The sequence below is a fragment of the Delphinapterus leucas genome, chromosome 5 (genome assembly GCF_059928025.1).
Source record: "Delphinapterus leucas isolate spDelLeu-1000000601 "Yukka" chromosome 5, BTC_Dleu_Yukka2, whole genome shotgun sequence".
Taxonomy (NCBI): domain Eukaryota; kingdom Metazoa; phylum Chordata; class Mammalia; order Artiodactyla; family Monodontidae; genus Delphinapterus; species Delphinapterus leucas.
This window is the reverse complement of record NC_143133.1, coordinates 52,517,127-52,536,273: the sequence shown is the minus strand read 5'-3', so window position 1 is coordinate 52,536,273 and position 19,147 is coordinate 52,517,127. Positions and strand designations below refer to the sequence as shown.

At 47.0% G+C, this 19,147-nt stretch overlaps 1 protein-coding gene across 5 annotated transcripts in view; it reads right to left on the bottom strand.

The window, feature by feature from the left end:
* The window catches only part of LOC111170864 (recombining binding protein suppressor of hairless), a 236,837-nt gene that overhangs the window by 108,217 nt on the left and 109,473 nt on the right, over window positions 1-19,147 (bottom strand). Inside the window, exon 1 of one of the 5 annotated variants that reach the window (XM_022566463.2) lies at window positions 8,782-8,878. The exons of 2 other annotated variants lie outside the window; for them this stretch is intronic. In XM_022566463.2, the coding sequence (XP_022422171.1) occupies window positions 8,782-8,801 (20 nt within the window). In that variant the 5' untranslated portion in view covers window positions 8,802-8,878. Of the gene's footprint in view, window positions 1-8,781; window positions 8,879-19,147 lie in introns of those variants that run through there. 2 more of the 5 variants (XM_089911736.1, XM_022566480.2) reach the window with 2 other exon arrangements.

Below are 19,147 nucleotides of genomic sequence, written 5' to 3'. Positions count from 1 at the left end.
ACTTTTCTGTTTTTCAATACTCTGAGGTTTCTATTTGCTATATGTTTCATATCCCACTTCAAAAAGTATAGTCCAGAACTGGCAGAAAGCTAAACAATAATCCAGGGGGTCAGTTTATCAGTGGGCTCTACATACAAGAGCCAATCTATGCTGAATTTCAGCTTTATCACTTAGACTAAGTGCCACCTAGTGGCAAGTATTGTATTTTATTAAATCCATTCAAGTCATGTTCATCCAGCAAGTACAAACTGGCCAATAGCAGTTGCTCCACAATCATGCAACAAAAGTAAAATATTGGCCCAGTCTTTACAAAGCTCGCTGATAGATTAGATAAATGGATATAGACAGAAGAAAAAAAAAAGATAATACAGGTATATTTACACAACTGCAGAAAAACGTTAAATGTTATATCAGAAGCACGCAAAAATATTCAGTATTTATTTAAAAGAAACAAACACTGTTATGTAGGTTCTCTTACACCTGTTCACCTCACTCAGACTTTCCCACCTGTAAATACTTCATCACCCGGGTTTCAATCGTTCAGTGTCCCCCCCACCCCGTCCCACCTTCTCTTCCATGCTTCTCCCCACCCCCATCTAATATCCTTTAAATTCTATTCCAGAAAGGGGGAAGAGGAGAACCTATTTTTTGAGCACCTACTACTCCCAGAACTGAGTTAGGCATTTTATATCCTGTATCTCATTTAATCCTCATATTGATACCATGAAGTATTATTTTCTCCCACTTTTTAGACAAGGGCAAGACTTAGATTAAGTGACATGCTCACAGCCACAGATTTTATCTACTGCATCGATTCCAAAGCTCCCTATTACCACCCTGCCCCCAAAAGTGCTGCTTTGTTCCTTCCATTCCTAGGCTTTCCAAGATCAGACTTTGCTCATATATATTTCTCTTATGTTCTCCATCAACTCCAATCTATTTTACACTACAATTGACCCTCGAGCAGCACTGGTCCACTTACATGAAGATTTTTTTCAGTAATGAATACTAAGTACCACGTGACTCAGGCTCATTGAATCTGAGGATGGGGAACCATGGGTACAGAGGAACCTCAGGTACCTGAAGGTCCTACTACAAGCTATTCGCCCCAACCCACCCCCCCACACCTGTGTTATTCAAGTGTCAACTGTATCTACACCCAGCCTCACCTCTTCAAAACTCGGTCAGTGCCCCCCCCATCCCTGTTTGATATTCAAATCCTTGGCTTAGCACTCAAGGTCCTCTAAGAGGCCCCAACCACTTTTCTAGCTTTATTTTCTACCACTCCCTATGATCTCTCCTCTCGAATTAAAAGATAATCATTTGCACCCATGTTCCCATCAACATTATACATCTGTTAAACACATATAATCTCCCTTATTATCTGTGTACTTTCCACTAAATCATGAGCTTCACTGGACCATTTTTTAGCCATCTTTAAACGGTTTTATATAGTGGTCTTATACCTATTAAGTGCTCAATAACTTTAATAAATACATTATTAAAACAATTATAAAGAACCACTAAAGCATGGTTATACTCTTCATTTCCCTTAACCATTCCTTCATGTCTGGGGATCTCAATGTTTCTACCTCTTCCACTTGGTGTATGGATCAGGAGCTCTGTACAGAACTACATAATTTTTTCCATGATAAAGTTCCTCATACTCAGAAACCGAAAGTTATATGATTTGAAAAAGTATGCTGGAAACAATGGAGACAATAAAAAGTTCAGTGGTTGCAGGATGGGATAAGGGAGGAGAGAGCAATGGACAGGCAGAGCACAGAGGATTTTCTAGGGCAATGAAACTACTGTTTGATACTACAACGGTACATACATTTGTAGATACGTTATACATTTGTCCAAACCCACAGAATGCACACCAAGAGTGAACCCTAACGTAAACTATGGACTTGGGGAGATAATAATGTGTCAGTGTAAGTTCATCAGTTATAACAAATGTACCACTCTGTTGGGGGATGTTGGTAATACAGGAGGCTATTTGTGGGGGGGCAAGGAGTACACAGGAAATATCTGTACCTTCCCCTCAATTTTGCTGTGAAACTAAAACTGCTCTAAAAAATAAGTTCCAATTAAAAAAAAAAAAAAAAAAAAGGAATTCCCTGGCAGTCCAGTTGCTAGGACTCGGCGCTTTCACTGCTGGGGCCCGGGTTTGATCCCTGGCCGAGGAACTAAGATCCTTGAAGCCGTGTGGCACGGCCAAAAAAAAAAGTATTCTGGATAAAAAAGCAAGATCTTAGTGGATCTGCAGTTTTCCAAAAACGGAATACCACTGTTCCAAAAGAAGTTTAAAAAATATATATATAACACTGATTCTCTATTTTATAAGGCAACTGATATTGCAGTTATATAACACAATCTTTACAACACTAGTAAAAAATAACAGGGTTTCATAAAGTGATGAACATTTTTCCTAGTTATATAAACTGTTTATGAGAAACTATTCTTATTCATTTACAACTCTATCATCTAATTAACAAGTGCACAAAAAACGTTAGTTCTAAGGCCAAATTAAAAATATGGAATATAGATGGGACTTCCCTGGTGGTCCAGTGGATAGGATTCCACGCTCCCAATGCAGGGGGCCAGGGTTCGATCCCTGGTCAGGGAACTAGATCCCGCATGCATGCCACAAATAAGAGTCCGCAAGCCGCAACTACAGATCCAGCCTGCCGCAACTAAGACCTGGCACAGCCACAATTCATTAATTAATTAAAATACTGAATATAGAAAAGAAAGCACGGGAGGGGAATTAAAAAGGGTCAACTTGATTTTCTAGTGTATTCCATCTCACATCCAATCAGCACAGCATTTTCATTGCAAGGCTTTTTCATTGCAAGGCATTTTCATTGCAAGGCAACTTAGGATACCCAAGATGCAGTGGTTTCTTTCTTTTCGTTTTTGTAAATTTATATATTCCCAAAACTGCCATGAACTTACCAATGTGACTGAAAAGCTGTCATGCTTATCACTCTTCACTGTCTCAACACAACAAACCTACACAAATATTTATACAGATAAGCAATTACTACCAATTATACAAACCAAGCCAGAGTGCCTCCAATGCTTGCTTTTTCCCCAGTAGTAAGTTGTGTTCAGGAAATGCATTACCCTTTTCACACCATTAGGATATCATTTCACTCCCTGAAGCAGAATCAGGCCTGACGAGACATAAGTGACATCATGATGTTGTACCAGGCCTAACGGGCATCCAGAACTATGGGCAAGGTGTCCTGAGAGATGGTAGCAGCTGGGCATTCAACATTCCTACATCATTATGGCTGTCCAAGCAGAGAAGAGAGCAGCAAGAAGCAGACCCCAAAAAGTTGGGGGTGACTCAATGACAACATGTGTGGTCAAGCAGTAATATATCAAATATGTCTGCTCAAAATGCCAAGGCATATATTCAAAGGGCTGCAGTCCTCTGCACTAAATACACTGCTGCCTTCCTAAGACATGAGCCCCAAACCACAGGTTGCAATATAAAAAAGTTCATCTTGAATCCTGCCTGTGAAAGGTTACCAAAAGAAACTGATTATTAAAATTAAAGTATTTGTATACAGTGCTTTACTATTTACAAATCACTTACACATCCATTGTTTTGACACACATTTTACCTTACTTGATAGTCACAATGTGTCCAGCAGATAAACACAATTATCATTACTTATTTTATAGAGGTAGAAACTGAAGCTTAAAGAAATTATCTATAAGTAATCTGTCCACAAAACCTGAGCCTTCCTGAAGATTATAAACTTATTTGGTTCAATCGTGTGGATCCCCCAAAAAAAGCAGCCTACAGTGTCTTAAGGTTTAATGCATGTCCCTATGCATCTAAGAAGTACTTAAAACACTTAAAAATAATGAAACCTTTTGAAAAACACTGAATAGTCAACCATACAAAAAAACAAAATATGATATTTAAGCTTGTCAGTTTGTACAAACAATACACTACTTTCTAAAAATCCAAAGGAACTTTTGCCTAAGAATTTTACTACAATGTTGTCAGGGGCTATAAGACTGTCTTTGACTGAAAATATCAATTCCTTTGGGTACTTCAGCAATTAAATACCCTATAGAATCAATATATTCCCTGTACACATCAAATTCTGCTTACACGAACCATGTTGCATCATGGTTTCAAAGTTCTCTGAGTCCTTTGTTTAAAAAACTTTTTACTGAGTCCCCATCATGTTCTAGACACTCTTCTAAGAATATATAATTTTTTTTTAACGTTATCTGTCATCAAGTGACCAACAGCCTTTGGGTATGACAGACAATTACAATTCAGTATGACACTTCCAAGTGAATTATACCCAGTCCTTTAAGAACACACAGGAGGGGTACTGAACCCAGCCTGGTGGATCAGGGTAGAATATCCTCAGACCAAAATCTTGAATAATAACCTACCTAACACCAGCACTTTTCAAGCACAGGGATACATTAAACTGTGGAGCCCATACAAGGAACTCCAAGTTCTTGAATATGGCTGGAGAACTGAGTATGAAGGGAGAGAAAGGCAAAACAGTTCAGCTGGAGAAAAGGTAAATGAAATAGTTACACAGGACCCTATATGCCATGCTAGCTAAAATTTTTTGAGCACTTGCTATATGCCAGGCATCCTCAAATATTCTCTTGCATTTAATCCTCACAGAGAACCACTGAGCTAAGAATAATTACCTTGCAACTGATGGAGGAGGCAAGGAGAGGTTAGACCGTTTGTCAGTCTTATAGAGAGGTTTTAAGTGGCAGAGACAGAACTGGAACCCAGTTCAGATTAAATCCTAAAAGTGAGCTCATAAACTCTCCACTCCGCTGCCTCTCTTAATGAAGGCTGCTAGGGGGAGCCATTGAAAGGTTTTTAAAATAAGGAGTGAAGTGATCGGATTTGCTCTTTAGAAAGACTGTGGAAGTTGGATAAAGGGGGTGAGTCTAGAAGCAGAAAGAGGAAGCTGCCAATGTCTGTAGTAATCCAGGTGAGAAACGATGAGAGCATGAATTGTGGCAGTGAGGATGAAGGAGACAGATTCAAGAGTTTTTCAGGACGGAAAATTATCAGTTCTTAGTGATTAAACATAAAGAGTTAGTGTGAGAGAGAAAACCTGGCTTGGGGAACTACTGGGACATGACATAATCTACCAGGAATAGAGAAACAACTGGTTTTGTTTTTTCAATAAATATCTACAGAGTATCTCCCAAATGCAAAACACTTTTCTAGGCCAAAGGTCAAGTCTGAAATTATGGTACTGGTTGTTAGAAAATATTGAGAGTAAATGACAAAGCATTAAAAAATATAAGGTATATTGAAAATTAGTCACTACTATTAACAGATTTAGCCTAGAGTCTAGTGAAAACATTTTGTGCTACCGTTTAAAACAAAAGAGTACCACATGCAGAAAACAAATCAACAGAGGAAAGGCATCCCACAATTTTAAAATGTGTTATTACATTTGAGTTTGACAGATCTTCACTCTCTTACACAACACAAACACACACACACACACACCTCACCCTGTAATGTGTTTTACTTATCCCTCTCCCTCTTAAAAACAGTATCAATTTTATTACCCTAACTATAATACATATTTGGAGATTTTTCATCCCACTATCACCACTGTGATTTGCCAAGAACTTAGTTCATAACCTCCTACTTGATTTCTATAAAATATGACCTACTTCACATTGGCTTAATTCAGTAACAATTCCTAGATTTTTTAACCACACCTTTCATCCAAGGATGCTCTCTGCAAATCCTAAGGCACAGCAATCCTGTGCAGATGTGGCAAGTTACTACAATTCCCATTTTACTACATAGTTAGGAAACTGGCCCAGGGGAAGTAGAGTAACTTGGAAATAATCACAAAGCCAGATGCCAAAAATAACAACTTTTAGCCAATCCATGAGAAAATACTGCCCCTAGTTGAAATAACATGAAATTTAGTATTAGGAGGAAACAAAATGTGAATAATGTTTTAAAGCCAAGTCCTGGGTTTTTTAAATATATTTTTTTAAATGACCGAATACTAAAGATTTGTAAGAACTTTCAAACACACCATTTTTTTCCCTAATACTTTATCCATCCAGAGAGCCAAAGATTATTTAATGAATTACATCTGGCAAGAGTAGCTTCCCTCCCACCCCCAAAATGTTTTTTATCTTAGCCACTTAAGACACTGATAGAAATCTGTGGGTACAGAATAGGTAAGTTTTAAACAAACCTATTTAAGAAGCATATATTAGAACAGGAGTCAAAATACCCCAAGTGAGCCTCTTATATTTTTTCCTGAAAGTATACCCTCTGCAGACCCATCTGCAATACGCATGGACAATACATTTAAAGCTTTAATAGTCAATACTCAAAATGAAAGTTTCCCAATTACAACTAATGCTGTATGTTTCTAAATATGCTGCTATTTAATATAATTTAATAAAGGTAGTTTTATTTGGTCACGTAGTAAAGGTCTTACACGATTTATAAACAAAAAAACACAACTTGATTTTTAAAAGTTGCTTTTATGAGGTTTGTGTGATCATTCTTATCTGCACACATCAGAGCAAAATACCTTCCATTATTACAAGGTATTTGCTTACAGTCAGAAACAACAGTGTGTGCTCAAGATTTCACCTTCAAAAAGAATGATTATGCCCTAGGAACAAGTAAGGAAGACAAATGATTATAGGTGGAATCCGCTCATGGGACCCAGACTGCAAATTTTCACAGAAGCCTCACATATCAATCATGAAAGATGATTTTCCATTAAGTAAAATTCAAACTAATTCATACTAATTCTAATCACAGCCTTATAAAAAAAATGCTTTCTTCTCCACCAACATTCCTCACACTTGTATATCCTCTACTAGTAGCACTTCATGTGGTTTACAAATGAAATGACACTCCAAGTGATTTTATGGATAACGTATCTTCTAAAAGTAGTGATCACCTAGTTGGGGCGGGGGTGTACCTCCTGAACAGTCTACTCAGCCTAGTAATACTGATAAATCTAATACCTCTTATTCCAGCACCGGAATATCCAGGCCATTTAAACGCACCATACCACCGTCCCCCAACTCCCACACCAAACTCGAAGCTTTTAACATTTCCATAACAATAAGCACTCTGAACAAATTAAAGCTCCTTTAACACTAGAAGTGCCTTTACCTTACTTAAAGACTATTACTTAAATGTCTTTTAATTGCATTTGATTAATGCATTCCACAAAGATTCCAGAAGCAGTATTCATCAACCCAAACTGCACTCTTAAGTGCTTTTTCCTTGTTTCAACATCGAAGATGGGGCAGAAGAGCTGTCATAAATCTACAGAGCAAAAGCACATAACTGTAAACTATCTAAAAATTAAGAAAAAGTAAAATATTTATATCAAATTTCCAAGCAGGATGCCCTCCCTTTTTCCTTGCAAAGCAGCAGTTACTGGTAAAATAACTGAACTCTTGAAAATGCTGAAATTCTCCACCCCAAACCAACATTCACAAGTTTTTTAACACCAAATACTCAACTGTTATGCACGTACCAAATGAATATCCAACGTAACAATTGAAACTATTCTCGCACGCCAACAGAAAAAAAAACACCTTTCGTCTCTACAACACCCTCAGGTAACCCAGATGCAAAGCTACGACAGCTGCCCTTGGCCTAGGCCATCAGAAACCAAGGGGCGGGAGGGCGGGTACTGGGGTTGCGGGGGGGGCGGCGAATAACCAAGAGACCTTTTTCCAGGGCTACTGTTGCCAAGCAAAACAACCAGGGGCCCAAAGAGACCGCGAAGAAAACTGGAGACACTGTAATCCCGAGAGAAAGGGGTGGTGGGGAGGTGTGCACGCAATCCCGAGAGAAAAGGGTGCGGAGAGGAGGAGCGCTGAGGAGGAAACCAAGTATCCCCACGCATCTTTCAGACGCACAAAAACAACAACAAACCCTAGGGTCTGTCTGTACTTAGGAGCACCAGATAGAGTCCCCGGGGCTGGGACAGTTCAGCCGACAAACACCGTGGATAGTGGATAAACCAACCAATGATGGGAGGTGAAGGGGGTACCAAGCGAATAAACCACTGGACGGGGGAGACAAAGCCTCCGGGGGCGATCAAGGGCCAAGCAGAAAGGTGAGAGGGAAACGCAAGAGAGAAATAATGGGAGAAAAATTAGAAGAAAAACAGAAATGTGGTACCTGGGCTGTGGCAGGTCACTGAGCTACCGAATAGAGAGGGGCACAACAAAGGGGCACGGGAGGAAGCACAGCTGAGGGGAGGAGATGAAGAAGGGATGCGGGGCGCGACGGGTCGGACAAAGCGCCCAAGGCGGCGAAACAAAGGGCCGGGGGTAGAGAGTCGCGGGGGGCAGCGGGGAGAGACAAAGCGCCCGGGGCCGGGGGCACCCGCCCGGCGAGAAAGCGACGACGGCCTCAAGGAACAAAGCTGCGCGGGGCCGGGAGGCAGGGCCCGCGAGCGGCAAAGGCGCGCTGCGGGCACGGAGCCCGCGGACCCCGCGCGCCGGGCCGCACTCACGCCCGCACCCACCGGCCTCGCCGCCGTCGCCGCCCGCCCTCACGCGCCGGAGCCCGAGCCACAGCAGCGCAGAGCGGGCAGCGCACGGCCACACGCCGCCGCCGCGCTCGGCGCACGCTACACCGCCCCCGCGGCCCCCGGACGCCAAGCGTGCCGCGGTCCTCGAACCCGCCACCAGCCGCGGGCTGCGAGACGCCCGCAACTTTCCCGGTTCCCAGCGCTCCGATTCCCCCAGACTTACCCTGTCACAACAGGCGCCATCTTCCACAAACTCTCGCCAAAACTCCAACCCTCGCGAGATTCCCCCTGACGCCTTCCCTGGTCCCTCTCCCCCGCCCCTTCCCTTTTTCCTCACTCCTCGATTCCACCCAGCCCCCGCGCTCCCTTTTCCCTCGCAGCAGCCGCGAAGAGCCAGACGCCTCGCGCCGCCAGCGGAGTAAGGGATACAGCTCACTGCCTTCCCTGGAAACCTACCCAAGAGATGGAGCATGCGCAGGCGGCTCCTCCGCGGGCGAGCCCTCCATCTGGTACATGGGGAGCGCTCCGGTTATCCGGGTTTTGGGACGCGCCCTGAGGGACGTACGTGGAGACTGAGGAAAACCGGAGGGGATTACAACGGGGACGGAGAATGGAGGGGTCAGGAGGCGGAGCCGAGGGGAAGAGCGGAGGGGTCCTGGGAAAATCTGCCGCGTTTCACAGGCCTAGATGAAACACCTCCTCAAATGGGTGTTTTCCAAGTGGCTTCCCGCTCACTCTAGTTCCCAGCCCTTTTCATTCATTCAAACGTTCATTGGACGCCTCCATTATGGTAATGTCAGCGTTAGGTGCTGGAGCTACAAAGATGCCTGGTGTTCGGACGAGTGACATACCAAGAACTATCTTAGTTCATTCGACCCCCTTGCTAACAGAGAGACAGCCAATATTACATCGTGGTCCGACCCTCCAGAACTCTGTAAATGAACAACTTTTGCAGTTGAGCTCTATTAGAGCCTTAGCTTTCTTCTCCTTGGGTGTGAAATGAGGTCAGGCCAAGGCCTCTGGCAAAGACACCCCTACTGTGTCCACTTCGCATACACACGCCAGAGCACCGAGAAGCTTTCTCCAGAAGCGAAAACTGCGTTGTAATTGAAAGCCACCCCTCCCCCACCCCGCACTCAAGCCAAAGGTTTTGCTTGGGCAGAGAGCTGCCTGTCGTGTAAATCTCCCTAGGACCTCATCGCAGCCCCCAGACTTGTGTGAACCCAGATGTATACGGGGACAGACTGACAAGGTCCTCCCGTGGGCCTGGCACAGTCGAGGACGCTGCTCGTTGCCCGAAGTGCATCTCAGACAATCTAAACCTGGAAGCCCCCGAGCAAACTTGGCCCGTCTGGGCACTTACTAGAAAGGTGCAGGACCCGAGCCCTACCTCTTTCTCCTTACCTGCAGCACCCCTTTCTTCCCCCCACCCTTGCCCTTTCAATTCCTAGAGATTCCCAGATCCAGCACTGCCTCCCGCAGGGAGTCCCAAAACCCGGAGAACTGGAATCCAGAGCCCGAAACCTGCTGAAGGCGCTGCAGGATTGGCGCGGCACCAGGGAGCGGCACTGCGCATGTGCCCAATGCGGGCAGCCCAGTCTCACGCTACACCTCCTTCCCACCGCCTTCCACTACTCGATTCAGACACAACACGGGCCGTGGGAAATTTCTTAAACCTCGCGAGAACCCTCCCACTGTTGCCTATGCTTTCGCTCCAAATCTCGCGGAGCCCAGGAGGGACAGGTGTTTGTCTACAGCAGCTCCCGGCGCTGTTCGTGCCGCGCGTGCCCGGGCGGCGGGCGCGGGCGGGGTGGGAAGGGAGCGGCTCTTAGAGGAGGCGCGGGGGCGGGCTGGAGGGGTGCGCGTGGCTGGGAGCGCGGGGCGGGGGGAGGAGGGCTTCTGGGAGGGGCCCGACGTCTCGCACACACACGCTGCGTGACGCTTTGTGGAAGGAAAATGGGGGTGGTGGAGAGGCAGCTTATGAAAGAAAAAGGGGAAGCCTGGAGATCAGAAACTCCTCCTGGTGTGGATGGTAAGAGGTCAGACTCTAGGGCAGGAGGAGCCCCAGGCCAGTCCCCGGGGAGGTTTCGTGTCGCCCTCCACGCGCCTGGTACTTTCCTAAAATGTTTTCGACGCCGCTCCCCCGGCCTCCGGGAGCTGATGGCCCCCAGTGTCGGGTTTGAGTCATGCCTCTGAGTCACCCAGTCTGGCCACCACTTTACTTGCTTTAAGACAAGTTTGGATTCCCTTAGCTACTCTCTTCTAGCGAATGGTTGTTTTCTTTCTGAGGTACCCGCTGGTCTCGCGAGTTGGGTAGGGAAAAAATTGTGCTCTGTGCGCTCTTGCGTTGTAGACTTGCATAGATTCCGCCTCCCACTCGGACACATTTTTTTAATTTCTCCCCCTTAATCTCTTTTTAGCCTTTTGAAGTAATCCGTATATATCAGTTTCTGCGGGGTTTTTTTGTTTTTTTTTTCCTTTCCCCTAATTTAACTTAAAATACTGGTTTTGCTTTCCTTCACCTTTATATGTGTTTGTTGAAATATTCATTCCAAATTTTAGGTATTGTTCCATCAGATGCTTTAGTGACAGCTGTTTTAAGTGCATTCCTTCTTGGTTTATTTATTTGTCCAGTGAATTCCGGTTTGCATTCTTCAACCAGGCACATTTCAGATTGCCTTGGTGTGGTTTCTGTAACCAGCCTAGCCTGGCATTGTCTAGGAACTGGTGTCTTGATGACATCGTAGACCCACAAATGTAGAGTTGAATTGAGTTTTTTATTTTCGGAGAACAGTGAGTCCTTTAATAAGGGTTCATGTTCTGCTAGTTATGTAGTGGACAAGAAATCAAGTTTTTTAGTTGTTTTCAAGGTTAGTTGTGTGTGTGTGCGCGTGCATTTGCATATCCCTTTGATTAAGTATTTCACAAAAAGAAGATGCAAGAACATTTAATGCAGTATCTCACTGCAAGGCTGATTTGGAATAGGCTAGCACCAGGAGGAGAATGATGACCATGGGCACACATTCCTTTGAGCCTTCATGCCAAGAAGGCATTTCAGTCATGGCCTTCTCTAGGCCATTAATTGCATCTGGAACCATGGCCATCTTAGAGCCCCAGCCACAGAGAGTCATGGTAACCACAAGTCAGATCACAACTCACCTTCACCCTAATACCTGCTCTACCTGCGTTCTTTCCCCATCCCAGTAAATAATTCCATTCTTCCCCTTATTTAAGCCAAGAACCTTGGAATCATTCTCACCGCCTTTCTGTCTCACATCCAACATCCAATCTAACAAAATCTTGCTGGGTCCACCATCAAAACTGACCCACAGTCCAAACACATCCACACCTCCATGGCAACCAGCCCAGCCTAACCCATCTCATTTCTCACCTGGTTTTCAGGAAGTCTCCTAACTCATTCTGCCTTCATCCATTATTGCCTTCCCTCAGTTTGTTCTTAGTAGAGCATTCAGAGTAACCCTCTAGAACCCTCCAGTGGTTTTCCTATTTTCCTATGAGGCCTGCCGCCCAGACCTCCTGAACTCCTTGATCTCACCTCTTCCCCTTGCTCACTGAGCCCTAAGCAGCAGCTTTCCTTGCTGTTCCTAGGACATACCAGGCACCCCCTCAACTCCTACCTTTGCTCTTTCCCCCAGATGCCTTACAGATCCTTCCTTCACTGCTTTCAGGTCTTTGCTTAAATGTCACCTTCTCAGCAAGGCCTTCCCTGACCGCCCTTCACGAAAGTAACTCCTCATACCCCGTTCCCTCCTTCATTTTTCCCATGGCACTTATCGTAAACTAACATACCATATATCATATCTGTGTATTGTGTTTACTCTCTGCCTCCCCCCATTATAATGCAATCTTAATGAGGGCAGAGACTTCTATTTTGTTCATTGTTCATGCCTCAGCCACCAGAACAATGCCTGGTGCAGGATATACGCTCAGTAAGTACTTGTAGAATGAATGGGATGTCTTCCACTTCTAGAACAGAGTAGAAATGATTCTGAAGACTCACTAAGCCTTCTAGGGTTCAGAACAATACCGAGGTTAGACCAGTAATGAATATCCCAATGCCAGCTTGCCTGGAGAGGAGAAATGAGCCTACAAATCAAACACCTGTGTTGACTTTTTGCAAAAAATATTCTTACTCCTGAGTTAGACCAGTAGATGAACCTATACTTAACTTGAAGGGTTTCCTTTACTCTCCATCCTAGAACCTCAGGAAACAAAACACTATTGGCAGAATATAAAGAAACAGGTATTCTCATGTGTTGCTAATGGAGTGAAAACGTGTATAATCTTTATGAAAACCATTGTGATAAAACTTATCACTACCTGTTAATCCTACAATTCCGTTTCCAGACATCTATCCTACAAATAAACTCATAGTGTGTGAAACAACCTGTACATATATTGTAGCATTATTGATAGTAGAGAATACTGATAACAACCTAAATGTCGATGAAGAGATGTCTTATTAAAAGAAAACCACCAGGCTTCCATCGTGGCACAGTGGTTAAGAATCCTCCTGCCAATGCAGGGGACACGGGTTTGAGCCCTGGTCCAGGAAGATCCCACATGCCGCGGAGCAACTAAGCCTGTGCACCACAACTACTGAGCCTGCGCTCTAGAGCCCGTGAGCCACAACTACTGAGCCCACATGTCACAACTGCTGAAGCGCACGCGCCTACAGCCTGTGCTCTGCAACAAGAGAACCCACCACAGTGAGAAGCCCACGCACCACAACGAAGAGTTGCCCCCGCTCACCACAACTAGAGAAAAGCCCTTGCACAGCAATGAAGACCCAATGCAGCCAAAAATAAATTAATTAATTTAATTAAATTAAAAAAAGAAAACCACCCTGATATATTCATAGAATTGAATAGTATGCATCTGTTAATAAGCAGAGGCTGCTTTTTATGTGCTTATGTGGAAGGATCACAAAGTTTAAAAAAACAAGGTGCAAGGGACTTCCCTGGTGGTGCAGTGGATAAGACTCCACACTCCCAATGCAGGGGGCCTGGGTTCGATCCCTGGTCAAGGAACTAGACCCCATATGAATGCTGCAACTAAGAGTTCGCATGCCACAACTAAGAGTTCACAAGCCACAACTAAGGAGCCCACGTACTGCAACTAAGGACCCTGCCTGCTGCAACTAAGACCTGGTGCAACCAAATAAATAAATATTTTTTTTTAAAAAAAGGTGCAAACTACTGATAGATAAAGGTATACTTATTTGCCTATATGTATCTAAAAGGGTTCTGGAAGTACACAGGAGAAACTGTAACAGTGACTGGTTCACTGTGAGGGACTCAATTGTTGGAGGATATAGGTGAAGAGGTGGCTTATCTTGGATCCTTTGAATTTTGTACCAAGCACATGTACTGCCTGTTCAAAATTTAAAACATTTTAATTAAAAGGGGGGAAAGAAAGAAAAGGAATAAATGTGCAAGAAGAAAAAAATGACCAAAGTGTTTCCTTTTTCCCACCTGCTAAAAAATTATTTTCTAATAGAAGTCATGTACTTGATGTACCGTCTCAATAGAATTAAGAACTGCAGAACTGTCAGGACTTCACCCCAATCATTTGGTAACGCTGAACTCAGTCCATTCAAGCAGCAAGTTCAGAGTCCCTATTACTCTATGTCAGGCATGATCTTTGGTAGTTTACAAAGGATAGGTAGTGCAGAGACCTCAGGGGACCCCCCCCGCTCCCGGCCAGCAGAGTACACAGACCAGCTGCAGGATAATTCTAGGGTAGAGGCATGAGTTTAATGGCATTGGGGTACAGTGGAAAAAGCACCTAACTCTTGCCTGATGGGCCCAGGGAAACCTTGAAGAGATGACTTTTGAACTAAATCTTAGTGGAGTGGGAGTTCAGAAGACAATAAGAGGAGGAAGCATAAGAAGCACAGGAAATAGCATGTTCAGGCTCTGAGGTGTGAAACAGCATCTTGTATTCAGGGGAACTCCAGGTGGTACATGTAGAAGCGGGGGTAGGCAGCGTAGGCAGGGTCACAAGAAGGACCTGGTAGAAGGGTGGTCCTCAAAAGTTGGCGGGCCCACTCCCTAAGACTTAACATGAGTAAATCTGGGCTGAATCCCAGGAATAGGCTTTTCTAGCAGGCTGGTCAGGGATTCTGATGCAAATTATCCATGAACCAAGCTTTGAATCTTTGTTGTAGGAGTTTGGTGTACTCTTTCTTCAGGAGTTTCACATTAAAGGGGCCAATGGTGTATAGTTTCTTTGTTAAAACAATAAATGAAATATTTAACTACTAAGAGGAATAAGTTCGGAGGCCCCTCCGTGTATATCCACGTATATGAGAGGAGGCCCCTCCGTGTATATCCACGGATGTGAGAGGAGGCCCCTCCGTGTATATCCACGGATGTGAGAGGAGGCCCCTCCGTGTATATCCACGGATGTGAGAGGAGGCCCCTCCGTGTATATCCACGGATGTGAGAGGAGGCCCCTCCGTGTATATCCACGGATGTGAGAGGAGGCCCCTCCGTGTATATCCACGGATGTGAGAGGAGGCCCCTCCGTGTATATCCACGGATGTGAGAGGAGGCCCCTCCGTGTATATCCACGGATGTGAGAGGGGGCCCCTCCGTGTATATCCACGGATGTGAGAGGGGGCCCCTCCGTGTATATCCACGGATGTGAGAGGGGGCCCCTCCGTGTATATCCACGGATGTGAGAGGGGGCCCCTCCGTGTATATCCACGGATGTGAGAGGGGGCCCCTCCGTGTATATCCACGGATGTGAGAGGGGGCCCCTCCGTGTATATCCACGGATGTGAGAGGGGGCCCCTCCGTGTATATCCACGGATGTGAGAGGGGGCCCCTCCGTGTATATCCACGGATGTGAGAGGGGGCCCCTCCGTGTATATCCACGGATGTGAGAGGGGGCCCCTCCGTGTATATCCACGGATGTGAGAGGGGGCCCCTCCGTGTATATCCACGGATGTGAGAGGGGGCCCCTCCGTGTATATCCACGGATGTGAGAGGGGGCCCCTCCGTGTATATCCACGGATGTGAGAGGGGGCCCCTCCGTGTATATCCACGGATGTGAGAGGGGGCCCCTCCGTGTATATCCACGGATGTGAGAGGGGGCCCCTCCGTGTATATCCACGGATGTGAGAGGGGGCCCCTCCGTGTATATCCACGGATGTGAGAGGGGGCCCCTCCGTGTATATCCACGGATGTGAGAGGGGGCCCCTCCGTGTATATCCACGGATGTGAGAGGAGGCCCCTCCGTGTATATCCACGGATGTGAGAGGGGGCCCCTCCGTGTATATCCACGGATGTGAGAGGGGGCCCCTCCGTGTATATCCACGGATGTGAGAGGGGGCCCCTCCGTGTATATCCACGGATGTGAGAGGGGGCCCCTCCGTGTATATCCACGGATGTGAGAGGGGGCCCCTCCGTGTATATCCACGGATGTGAGAGGGGGCCCCTCCGTGTATATCCACGGATGTGAGAGGGGGCCCCTCCGTGTATATCCACGGATGTGAGAGGGGGCCCCTCCGTGTATATCCACGGATGTGAGAGGGGGCCCCTCCGTGTATATCCACGGATGTGAGAGGGGGCCCCTCCGTGTATATCCACGGATGTGAGAGGGGGCCCCTCCGTGTATATCCACGGATGTGAGAGGAGGCCCCTCCGTGTATATCCACGGATGTGAGAGGGGGCCCCTCCGTGTATATCCACGGATGTGAGAGGGGGCCCCTCCGTGTATATCCACGGATGTGAGAGGGGGCCCCTCCGTGTATATCCACGGATGTGAGAGGAGGCCCCTCCGTGTATATCCACGGATGTGAGAGGGGGCCCCTCCGTGTATATCCACGGATGTGAGAGGAGGCCCCTCCGTGTATATCCACGGATGTGAGAGGAGGCCCCTCCGTGTATATCCACGGATGTGAGAGGGGGCCCCTCCGTGTATATCCACGGATGTGAGAGGGGGCCCCTCCGTGTATATCCACGGATGTGAGAGGGGGCCCCTCCGTGTATATCCACGGATGTGAGAGGGGGCCCCTCCGTGTATATCCACGGATGTGAGAGGGGGCCCCTCCGTGTATATCCACGGATGTGAGAGGGGGCCCCTCCGTGTATATCCACGGATGTGAGAGGGGGCCCCTCCGTGTATATCCACGGATGTGAGAGGGGGCCCCTCCGTGTATATCCACGGATGTGAGAGGGGGCCCCTCCGTGTATATCCACGGATGTGAGAGGGGGCCCCTCCGTGTATATCCACGGATGTGAGAGGGGGCCCCTCCGTGTATATCCACGGATGTGAGAGGGGGCCCCTCCGTGTATATCCACGGATGTGAGAGGGGGCCCCTCCGTGTATATCCACGGATGTGAGAGGGGGCCCCTCCGTGTATATCCACGGATGTGAGAGGAGGCCCCTCCGTGTATATCCACGGATGTGAGAGGAGGCCCCTCCGTGTATATCCACGGATGTGAGAGGGGGCCCCTCCGTGTATATCCACGGATGTGAGAGGAGGCCCCTCCGTGTATATCCACGGATGTGAGAGGAGGCCCCTCCGTGTATATCCACGGATGTGAGAGGAGGCCCCTCCGTGTATATCCACGGATGTGAGAGGAGGCCCCTCCGTGTATATCCACGGATGTGAGAGGGGGCCCCTCCGTGTATATCCACGGATGTGAGAGGAGGCCCCTCCGTGTATATCCACGGATGTGAGAGGAGGCCCCTCCGTGTATATCCACGGATGTGAGAGGAGGCCCCTCCGTGTATATCCACGGATGTGAGAGGAGGCCCCTCCGTGTATATCCACGGATGTGAGAGGAGGCCCCTCCGTGTATATCCACGGATGTGAGAGGAGGCCCCTCCGTGTATATCCACGGATGTGAGAGGAGGCCCCTCCGTGTATATCCACGGATGTGAGAGGAGGCCCCTCCGTGTATATCCACGGATGTGAGAGGAGGCCCCTCCGTGTATATCCACGGATGTGAGAGGAGGCCCCTCCGTGTATATCCACGGATGTGAGAGGAGGCCCCTCCGTGTATATCCACGGATGTGAGAGGAGGCCCCTCCGTGTATATCCACGGATGTGAGAGGGGGCCCCTCCGTGTATATCCACGGATGTGAGAGGGGGCCCCTCCGTGTATATCCACGGATGTGAGAGGGGGCCCCTCCGTGTATATCCACGGATGTGAGAGGGGGCCCCTCCGTGTATATCCACGGATGTGAGAGGGGGCCCCTCCGTGTATATCCACGGATGTGAGAGGGGGCCCCTCCGTGTATATCCACGGATGTGAGAGGGGGCCCCTCCGTGTATATCCACGGATGTGAGAGGGGGCCCCTCCGTGTATATCCACGGATGTGAGAGGGGGCCCCTCCGTGTATATCCACGGATGTGAGAGGGGGCCCCTCCGTGTATATCCACGGATGTGAGAGGGGGCCCCTCCGTGTATATCCACGGATGTGAGAGGAGGCCCCTCCGTGTATATCCACGGATGTGAGAGGGGGCCCCTCCGTGTATATCCACGGATGTGAGAGGGGGCCCCTCCGTGTATATCCACGGATGTGAGAGGGGGCCCCTCCGTGTATATCCACGGATGTGAGAGGGGGCCCCTCCGTGTATATCCACGGATGTGAGAGGGGGCCCCTCCGTGTATATCCACGGATGTGAGAGGAGGCCCCTCCGTGTATATCCACGGATGTGAGAGGGGGCCCCTCCGTGTATATCCACGGATGTGAGAGGGGGCCCCTCCGTGTATATCCACGGATGTGAGAGGGGGCCCCTCCGTGTATATCCACGGATGTGAGAGGGGGCCCCTCCGTGTATATCCACGGATGTGAGAGGAGGCCCCTCCGTGTATATCCACGGATGTGAGAGGAGGCCCCTCCGTGTATATCCACGGATGTGAGAGGAGGCCCCTCCGTGTATATCCACGGATGTGAGAGGGGGCCCCTCCGTGTATATCCAATAGACATGTGGAGCAGATAGTGGCAGTGGGATCAGCACACTTGTGATGGGATCACGTTTCGCTGTGGTGGTTTAAACACAGCGGCATGTTTCAACATTGCTTTCATTCTAAAGTTAAGTTACACCAACTCATATTAATGAGACACACTAAAATATTGAAAATTTTATTGAATACTAGGCAGCCCCATGATGGAGAACACGGGTTCCAGCATCACATTGCATGGTTCCAACTGTAAGACCTTAGACCAGTTATTCAACCTGTCAGTGCCTGTTTCCTCACGTATACAATGGAGAAAATAGCAGCTAATTCATAGGGTTGTCATGAGGATTCAACGTGTTTATTCTGTCTAAAGCACATAGAATGATACCTGTAACATAATTGCTATAGTAGTGTTCATTTTTATCATTATTATTTTTACTTAATAAATCCGTAAGTTGTCTTTATCCCATGAAAATTCTTGCAAAGCATGTCAAAATGTCTTTAATGCTTCAACAATCAATGTTAAAATAGCCAAACATAGTGATGATTTTATCCAGATTGATGTTGATTCATTTCTTTATCATACCCATTCAGAAATGGCAATATCATTATTATTATTTAATTTCTAAGAGATTCAAGTGGCCAAAA